Source organism: Uloborus diversus, chromosome 10, assembly GCF_026930045.1.
Source record: "Uloborus diversus isolate 005 chromosome 10, Udiv.v.3.1, whole genome shotgun sequence".
Classification (NCBI taxonomy): domain Eukaryota; kingdom Metazoa; phylum Arthropoda; class Arachnida; order Araneae; family Uloboridae; genus Uloborus; species Uloborus diversus.
The window spans coordinates 135,527,988-135,538,912 of NC_072740.1; the positions used below are offsets into that span (position 1 = coordinate 135,527,988).

The window sequence follows — 10,925 nt, forward strand, 5'->3', positions numbered from 1 at the left end:
AATTTGCATTTAATTAGTTAGACAGATGTGAATAGATAAATATAAATAACAGACATGGCAATAAAAAAAAACAGACATAGATATTGATAGAATAAACGAATAAACAGATAGATAAGGGGTAGATATAAACATGGATTTTAATTGATAAATAATAGGAGATATAGAGATAATAGATATATGTATAGGCAGTGGCAGATGGGACAGCATGAATAGATCCTGGCATTTACAGGCCAGTCTTCTCCTGACAGTAGAGCACATATACAGTCGGACCTCCATATATCGAAGTAGCAAATTGCGGGAAAAAAATTCGATATATAGAAATTTCGATGTATGGAAACGATCTTATTTTATCATAAAAGTATCCTAAAACATTAAAATAAAAGCTAATTTTCGTGTATACATGAAACCCAATTTATAATTTACATGAGTATCGAATTAAATGAAAGTTGATGATTAAAAAGTTAACAGAAATTACATTTTTACGCCAACTATACATCTTCATATTTTTCGGCAATTCAACTTGATCGCAACATCAGGGGATTTCCGTTTTAACAATGTGATCGAGAGAAAAGCAAAAAATCAATCTACTTAACTTGAATGATTTTTACTGAAGCTAAGAAGACTAGAAATGATAATCAACAAACAAAAGGGATAATTTGAAACTGATTTTACAGTCTTACTGGTTACAGCTAAGATTTGAAATAAACTTGAGGGAATTTAAGAACTTCAGAACGGAACAACGACTCAGCTACACACCCTTCAACTCCAGATTTCTTACGAGTTCCATAGCAACCTTTAGTGAACGTAATTTTCTCCATTTTTTATGAAGCAAACAGTCTAAAGTGGAAAAAAAATCTACGAATGTCTCGAATTTTTTTTCGATATATAGAGATTTTTTCGATATATAGAAACAATTTTTCTATATAATGAACATAGAAATTTGCTGGGATTTCGATATATAGAAAATTTCGATATGTGGAACTTTGATATATGGAGGTTCGACTGTAGTTGTGTGTGTCAGTCAGTGGCATATCCAGGGAGGAGGTTTTGGGGGCGAAACCCCTTCCAGAACCTTCGGTTTTAACATATATTGTTAATCATAACACGATGATAGTTCTGTACCTCAGAGCCAGATGGAAGTAAGTCCAAACATTGCGATTTTCTGTTTATTGGTGCATTGTATCTAAAAGTCTATCCTGCATCAAGCCATGTGAACGTCATTCTTGAAATAAAATCCTTTTCAAATTTTTACCACGGTTAAAAGAGTGCACGTCCCATTTATCATAATGTGACTTACGTTCCTCTGGCTCTGAGGTACAGAGTTTACACACAGGTTATGACCAAAAACCTAACCCAGAAGGTAATTTCTGGCTGTGCTACTGGCATAAGAGTAATATTTATGACTAATCTATGACAATAAATCATGCAAGGCAGAATTTTAGGAAGTATAAAGAACCTATTTTATGTTTTTTCAAGCAAGTGCCAGCTTCACCCCTCCCCCCACCTTCTTTATTGAAAAGTTGCTCTTTGAAGAGAAAAATTATAAAGATCTGACCTCTTATTGTAAACTTGAACCAAAGCTAAACAATCTACAGTATTATGGGCCACAAGAGGACTAGACATTTTGGAAAGGGTGTATAAATTTGCCCCCCCCCCCCAAGTTTTTTTCAATTGTAAAAGAATGAGAGAGCAAATCCAGTTTCTGTTAGGAGGATCATCACTAGAATTTGAGTACTCAAATGAAAAAAGCTAGTTGCGTTTACATATGCAGAGAAAAATAATTAGCAATACGAATCAACCAGCGGCCTCCCTGGTTTAGATCCAGGGAGCTGCTTAGTCTGAAAGTAGGAAAGAGATTGAAAAGTCTGCTGGGTTACTAACTGCACATTGCTCTCTTCATAGGCATCTTAATGTGAAGGATATTACACACGATCCACCGTGTAGAGGATGCCATATGGCAGATAAATGCTCAGTTCATGTATTATGAGAATGTGAATATTATTCTGCACAAAGATTCGAATATTTAGAATACCACTACGAAGATCCTTGGGAACTGCCTAACACATTAGTTAAAAAACTGCTGAAATTCATTTTGGTTATTGTGCTCTACTAGGGGTTCTAGCGGGGATAGTACAATAGAACAGTGTCTCAGTGCTCACGCTCGTTTCAAGCACTCCCCTTTCAGGGGCAGATCCAGAAATTTTTGTAAGGGGGGGGGGGTCAGGTTTTAATGGTCAGCGTTACACCTCTTACTTAAAACGGTATCAGTTAAGCAGGGGTGCCCATCCCCCCCCCCAAATAAGATCGAAACCCTGTCAATCTTTTCCCACTACATTTCTCAATGCCGCAGCTTTCGCCATAGATTATATTCCCTTAAAATTTTTATCAAAACTCATATTTCTTTAGGTAGACAGGCTAGTCACGTTACGCTAAGCTCTGAATACATGAGATTACAGCTATTAAATAGTTGAAAAAAGCTCAGACAACGCACACACGACTTGTGGTTTGAGTTGGAAGAGTACTTTGAAAAAACTTTAAGCTCATTAGAAATGATTCTTCCTTTGAAAATTCGCAAAAAATTAAAAAAAGCAACGCCCCAGTAAACGAACTCAATCAATACTTTGAATTATGACGCGCTAAGAAGAATTACCGAACACGAACCAAGCAAAAAAAAAAAAAGATTCACATTGATTCCAGGTACTATATTTTCGGATCTAAAAATTTGAAGTTCAATAATAATCATAACATAAATCTTGTCACAGGGGGGTCAGCTGACCCTTTGACCCCCCCCCCCCCGAATCTGCCCTTGTCCCCTTTTTCACTTCATACTTCATTCATGTTAACATATTCCAGATGAAATGTTCCCCTATTTTAGAAAATATGTTTAATACACTTTTTTACAAATAGATAAAAACCATTTTTCACCTGTAAGGCCCCCATACAAATGCATCTTTTTTTTTTTTTGGGATTTCTTTTTGCAAAAATTAATTTGTTACAGCTCTCTGAAACTGCTCTGGCTTTTCTATTCTTTTTTTTTTTTTTTTTTTTTGTCTTATTGTCCTTTGGATAATCAGAAAAACTACTCTCACAAACAATTCTTTTTTACGAAACTAGAAGATCAGAGCTGCTGAAGTTCTTCAAAATCTTAAGTTGATGAAGAATTCTTTCGATATCGAATTTAATTTCCACTTCTGATGATATCGAAGACGATTAAGATAGAATGGAGGTTGCACCTGCAGCTGACTAAGCAGTTCAAAGCAAAACTAGAATAATTTTCACTTGTGAATGCCAATCAAAAAGTAAATTTTTTAAAATTCTTGGAATAGAACAGTGGTTTCAAATCTGGGAGGGTAGAAAAATTTCAAGGGGGTGTAAGGGTTTTTCACATAAAATAAGAAATAAAACAAACTATTAATTTTATTTTGTGTCATGCATGAATATCAAACAATAGTGTCAGCCTTCTCGTTTATGCTGTCAAAGATTTAATCAGGGGTGCAGAAAATGTTTTGAACACCAACATTTCTCCCAATCTGTATGAAAATTTCCCCAAAATTTTATAATATGCTATATGTGTTTCAGATAAAAATTCATTCCTATTACTATAGGTAGAGATAGTTTTGGGGGAAAAAAAAGCAATTGCATTTTTAAAACTAATAGAATGAACTAGTAGCCTTAGAACTCAGTATCTAAAAAGCAAATTAAGTAAATGCATGTAAGTTTTAATTAAAATATCATATCTATATTTATTTTAAATGTAAATTATTATCCAACAAATAGTTGATGAAAATATAAAGAGTGGTGATGCAAAAGAAAATGCATTCAAAAGACACTTGCAGGAAAAAAAAATGGATTTTTCTTTTTTTAAAATCGAATCTGCAAAATTTTCCCCAGATGGTTCTAATTTCCCCCGATCCTAGATCGTCGGATCGGACATATTCTGCACCCGTGGATTTAATTTGAGCCAACCTCCCCATGATCCTAAATTACCGCTCAAAATTGCATCTGTGGGCCATTCCACCGTCACGTGCAGGACAAAAATACGCTTAAATGTCATTAACATTTCGTCATACAGTCGAGCCTCCATATATCGAACTTCCACATATCGAAATTTTCTATATATCGAAATCCCAGCAAATTTCTATGTTCATTACATAGAAAAACTGTTTCTATATATCGAAAAATCTCTATATATCGAAATTATTTTTCGAGATATTCGAAGATTTTTTACATTTTAGACTGTTTATCTGATGAAAAATGAAGGTTAGGGGAGAACATTATGTTCACTAAAGGTTGCTACGAAACTCATAAGGAATCTGGGGTTGAGGGGTGTGTAGATAGGTCGTTGTTCCGTTCTGGAGTTCTTAAATTCCCTCAAGTTTATTTCAAATATCTTAGTTGTAACCAGTAACACTGTAAAATCAGTTTCAAGTAATCTTTTTTGTCTGTTGATTGATCATCATTCATAGTCTTTTTAGCTTCAGTAAAAATCATTCAAGTTAAGTAGATTGATTTTTTACTTTTCTCTCGATTACATTGTCAAAACGAAAATCCCTTCACGTTGCGAATCAAAATGAACTGCCGAAGAATGAAAATGTATGAAGGCACAAAAACGTAATTTCTGTGAATTTTTCAGTTATTAACTTTCGTTTAATCCGATGCTCGTATAAATTAGAAATTGGGTTTCATGCACTAAAATTAGCTTTAATTTTAATGTTTTAGGAGATTTTTATAACAAAATAAGATCGTTTCTATGTATCGAAATTTCTATATATCGAATTTTTTTCCGGCAATTTGCTACTTCGATATATGGAGGTCCGACTGTATCTCTTAATATTTTAATGAAACAGGGGTAAGGAATATTTTTAATCTTTACACTTGATACAAAGATACTCCTGACACAATTATATTTTTATTAAACAATTTTGTTATTTAAAATAAAATTTATTTACATGCGTCACATGCATCACATCCAAAGTCAACCTCTGGTAATTTGCTTATGAATAAGCTCATATTTTTGCTTTATTAATACAGTAATGACAAAACAAAGTGTAGATTTTGAAAGCTATGGTTCCAACATAAAGGAAACATGTCTCATTAGTTGAGAAATAATTATTTAAACCAAAAAAAAATATGTATATGCCCTTCCTTTGAAAATGGTCATTTTTCCCTGCAGGTGACGGTTCCTATACTTCATAAAAAAGAAATAATTTTTGAAGAAAGTTTTTGCTTAAGAAGTCACACATGCGTTTGTGATTTCTCACGCAACAAAATTTTGTTCATCATCCTTTTAAACTATTATTTTTTTATGAAATATATGAAGTGTCACGTGCGGGACAAAATTACTGTTTTTCGTGGAATAGCCCCTGTTCTTTCCTTCTAGGATTTCACATTTTCTTGTAATAATATGTGTGAAATTATCTGGATTTTTACTTGTTAACTATAGTCTCAGCTATCCTAATCAACTCCTGTTCCCTATTGTACCAATTAAATACGGGCAGGTGGATGGGATTTGATCTCATGTCAGTGTTCAAAAGGGGGGCAGAGCCTGAAAGGTATAGAACACCTGGTGTAGAACATGGAATGGAGGAAATTATACCTTAAAAAACAGTGATAACTTTATTCTGCTAATTTACTGGATATGTGTCATTTTTTAAACAATATGATTACAAACTAAACACTCATCTCCGATTTTACATTCTCTTGTTTGGTACATGTTTTATCGCTAGTTGGACAGAATACATAACCGTAATGACATATATTAAGACTATCATCTAGAAGCCTATTTTCACTGTTCATGTTTTACTTAATCATATGTACATCATGTATAGAAAAGTGATATCGTAATCAGGGTTCGCACTAGGGAAAAAAGTCAGGTGGGATCTTTTGTAGTAACTAAAATTTCATGTGGGATTTTTAAAATTGAAGTGGGAGTACTTATTTTTTATTGGTTGAAAGTTTTAGACAAATATTTATTCGAACAAAGTATTTCCATAACATCGAAAGTGAATGTTTTATTTGTATGCTAGAACAAATATACATCTTATTATATTAAAGATATCGACAAATTTTTTGAAGGAAAAATTAATATTAAAATACATTAATCTTTGCCACAAAGGCAATATTTTGTTAAATGAATCTCTTACTGAATGGTGTGTTAATGAAGTACTACTCTCAATTGTTATAAAAGATGTATCAATGTCTCCAAAAGAAAAAAATTGCTAAAGAAAGATTATGCTGATGAAAGCATTTTGATGCAGCTTTGATCCTACCAAGTTGAGTTAAAAATACAATCGTTTAGGTGCAACTTGGGAGCAGAAGATAAAGTTCCAAAAGGTGCTTGAGCAATCAGCAAACCCAAAGGATATACGAGGGTTGATGCAAAAGTAAGGTTTTCATCAATTTTAGAAATATACAGCAGTCTATTCTCCTTGAAATTCATTGTTGGAAAGAAAAAACATTTCTCTATTTGTATACATACTTGCCATCTTTTTCTGTGCATTAATGTCAACAGTGCCTAACTTCTGTATCGAGTGTCACAGAATTCCACCGCCAACCTGTTGAGGAAGCGTTTCATCCCTTTTTTGACTTTGTCATCGCTCCAGAAACGTTGGCCATCAAAGTATTCCTTAAACTTAGAAAACAAGTGGTTATCACTAGACTCGAGCTCTGGACTGATTGGAGTTGTTAGTTGACTGTCATGTCCCAGTCTGGAGGTGGATTTTTGTGACAATTGATACAAAAGTTAAGGCACAGTCGACAATACTGTTAGATAAAAAGATAGCGATTATGTATAAAAATAGAGAAACATTTTTTCTTTCTAACAATGTAAATTTCAATTAGAATAGACAGTGCTGTATATTTGTAAAATTGATGGGAACCTTACCTTTGGATCAACCCTTGCAGATTACCTCAATCTTTTATTCTAGTTTCTTTGTGGCTAAACTTACATTCCTCTGTTCATTGATAATAGCCTGGTGATAATAGCCTCATTGTATAGCCTGGAGCAAAGGAGAGTCAGAGGGGACATGATTCAGTTATTTAAATTTATCAAAATGAAAGATGTAAATGGATTAAATTTTTGCGGGGAAAGCAGGACAAGGGGTCATTGTTTTAAATTATTTAAATCTCAGGCTAACTTGGAAATCAGGAAAAACTACTACTTTAGCAGGGTCGTGGGCACTTGGAATAGCTTACCGGAAGAGGCGGTAATGAGCAAGGGAGTGGATAGCTTTAAGAGGGCCATTGATCTTCATTGGGGACTAATTAATTGACTAGGACCAGCCTAGCTGGGCCCAGAGCCTGTTGCTGGTCGTCACATTTGTATTTGTATTTGTATTTACAATACGATGGCAGTTGAAATTTATCGTAACAAGCCATTAAATTTATATTGGCTGTCTTTTTAAAAGAAACATGAACAAGAGAAAAATCCACTAATGGTGATCAGCGAGAACAGCTCGCAAAAGGGATTTTTATCGAGAGTAGGATTTTAGAAAGTTGCGGGAATCACGCAATCCTGAACGCTGGCGCGAGCCCTGATCATTATGCAATGACACTAAAAAATAAAAATGGGAGTCATTAGCCAAAATTTTAAGCTAACAATACCTAAAAGTTTAAAATAAACAAAAGGCATGAGTTTAAAGTACAAACAAAACAACTTAATTTTTAGGATAAGTTTACTTGGTACAGTAAAACCTGTAAAGTTGACTACCCTTGTAAGTTGACCACCTGTCTAAGTTAACCGCTATTCTCAGGCACAGAATTAGATCTATATCATATAATTCAACTTCTATAAGTTGACCACCTGTTTAAGTTGACCACCAATGTAGTGCACCGCAAGTGGTCAACTTATACAGGTTTCACTGTATTATATTTGTTCCTTATGAAAAAAGTAGGTACCCAGTAGAAAACCGTTATAACACACACCTTGGGACCAGAGCTTTTGCGTTACGCAGGTTTTTGCATCCTATAGATCATTTCACAACTTTTGAAACTAATATTCAGAATATATATATTTCCATTTCATAGTAAGTTTTAACTGCAGTATGTATTAAAGCACTAATCATTCAATGTAATATTCAAAAAGTATGTTTCACGGTCAAAATAAAGTGAATTATCCAGCAGTTCTCCTATTTTTATGGTTTGCATGACAGCTACATTTTCAAGAGTGATTTTCTTTTTTTTTTTAACTGTAAATTCTAATTTTCACTTAAATCCTTTGAATTAAAATAGAAAGATTTAAAACCGTTGAAATTTTAATTTGCCTAACAATTTTGATGCTTACAATGAAGAACAGAGGGTTTTTTAACTGCAAAACTTGTTGTTTACATCTGAAAAGTTGTGTGGTTTATATAGGGAATTGCGTTATATAGGTATTCCACTGAGTCAGTGACGAAGTCTAGGGGGGGGGTTCCTAAACTTTTGTCACTTGCGGCATCCTTTGTAGAGTAACAATTTTATCATGGCATCCCAGTTTATTATATTGATACCGAAGGCATTAGACTGGGTACATAAAAAGTAGTCGAAAACTTTGTACTGCATAGTGAATAAAATATGACAACGTATATAAAGTACAAATTGAGAATGGAAAAAGGTTAAAAAACCAGCAAACAGCTGTTTCGGCACTCTGAAATACAAGTGCCATCATCAGTGCAATTAAAAACGAAGACAGGTTCAACCCGACTAAAACACAGTCGAGGCGAACTTTGTACTTTATATACGTTGTCATATTTTATTCATTAGACCGGGTATTTGGCGGCACCCCTTACCTCTCCCTGCGGCACCCACTTTGGGAACCCCTGATGTAGTTTATGAGAAATGCAAAAGGAATGTCATCCCTCTACTTTTTCATTTTAACACAAATGTTCCCCCAGCATTTCAAATTTTAACAACAAGCATTACCCCACTTTTAGATTTCAGTAATTTACACTCACTGCCATAAAAGAGCCCTTTTTTTTCCTACAGGAATATACTATTTACGATGATACTGTTGTAACTTTACCCTTAAAATGTGTAAACAAATCAAAATATTTTGAATTTACAAAACATTGCATCTTAAACTGCGTGGATTTGAGAAAATCAACTGCACATCAATAGGTAAAGTCGAAAACAAAAAAATCCTTTAAGTATTTATTGATTAGTTTAATTTCTTAAAAGCTAACAGTACAAATAGGTCTGAAATTAAAACTAGGAACACCGAGTAATCAACAAATACATTCAGATTTTTTTTTTAAATTCTAAACTTACCTTTAAAACATCTTGAGATTCTAAAACATCCCTCAATCCACCATCTTCTATCAACTGAGGACACGAAAGTAAGTCAAATAAAAAAACAAGCTCATCTTGGGTTGAAAATTGCAACAAAGTTATGGGACCTGAAGGTCCTAAATTAACGCCTTCTCCATCAAAAGCAATAATAGGATCCTTTAGAGAAAAAATAAACTTAACAACCGCAGAGCATTCCTTCGTCTTCGTCACAATTTTAACACGTTTCATCATTTTGGTGATAGAATTATCTACGGCCTCTTTGTTCGAGGATATCGGGGAATTATACAACATGCGGTCCTTATAGTCGATGGCCGAATTATCGGCGACTGCTTTTATGATTTGGTTTTTCAGCCTCTGCTGAAACGTCTGACCTTTCTCTTGACTGCGGCCACCGGAATGAATGGGCGAAGAGTTTGTAGAAGATATTGCATTTGGTGTCACTGGGGGCGGTATGGGTACTTGAGAAGTTGCTACCTGGGGAGTGGGGGAAGAGGTGTGTTGGTTAGACAAACCGACAGCCGGAAGAGAACCAGGCTTCCTCTCAATAACAGACACAACGTTTGACTGCACGTGAAATATTTGTGAATTCATTTTCAAAAATGCCAACAAATCTTGTGGATTGTTTACCATTTTCGACCACATGTCTTTCGGAAACCAGGCGGTGAGATGAGCAAATAACTGACCCACTGGTAAGGGGCCTCTGTGTTTCAAAACACTCTCAAAAAAATTTATTAACTGGTTTGTTAGTTGAGGGTCTAATTGCTCCTCTTCGGGAACTTTTGTAATCATCAGACTAGTATCATTACTCAAATTTTCAAGCACACTTTTTAAAACGACGTAGTCGTCTTTGACAACAAACACATCTGAATATTTCACCAGAAATTCTTTGAATTCTTTACCGTGCTGCCCCGATATGTGCCTGATTTCTGGACTTGCTTGAGATCGATGACCAAGAAGGCTTTTAATAGGCACTTCAGCATTGCCATATTGTTCTAATTTGGAGCGAAAATATTCCACTGCTTCGAATGCGTAGTCACGTTTGTTTTTGCCACTCGCATCATCGTTTTCGGATGTGTAGCAAGTGACACTTACTTGATCCTCGTTTATGGTAAACAACGATGGATACTGGGATAAAAACTTGCGAAGACCTGATTGACTCCCGCCAGCTATTTGTCTCATTTCTTTCGTAAATCCTTTCGTTCCGAATTGGCAAGATAAATCGTGAAGAGTCCGAGGCTGTCCCTTGTCAATCAGCCGATCCAAAAAGAACATGAGAGTCATATTCCTAATGTGATCGTAGTCCTTGCTGTCCATGATTAGTTAGTTTTAAATTTGAAATTTGATTTTGGCACAATAATAAGGGTACATAGTGCTCAGGCAGCTATGAGGCCGCTTGCTGATTGCCATCACCAATCAAGCTGTGCCATCTTGGATTACGAGAGGCAAACTCCGGTCACGTGATAACAACAGCTATGCAGGTCGAGGAACTCCATCTGTAGCATTCTGTGAAAATGAAATTCTAGATATTTAATGTATATCTTTTTGGATAATAAATGTGATGAAATACTGTGAAGAATAAAGTATTAAATTTAAGTTTATTCATTACTCAGTTTTTGATTGTTTCTCCGCAACAGAAATAGCATGATTAAGACATTTTCAGA

General features: G+C 34.7%; 1 protein-coding gene across 1 annotated transcript in view; it reads right to left on the reverse strand.

Annotated features, from left to right (window-relative positions):
* Positions 1 to 10,684, reverse strand: part of LOC129231485 (egalitarian protein homolog) — a 78,192-nt gene extending 67,508 nt beyond the window's left edge. The window contains exon 1 of the mRNA XM_054865814.1: positions 9,244 to 10,684. Coding sequence (XP_054721789.1) covers positions 9,244 to 10,578 — 1,335 coding nt within the window. The 5' untranslated portion in view covers positions 10,579 to 10,684. The remainder of the gene's footprint in view (positions 1 to 9,243) is intronic.
* Positions 10,685 to 10,925: the final 241 nt, after the last annotated feature.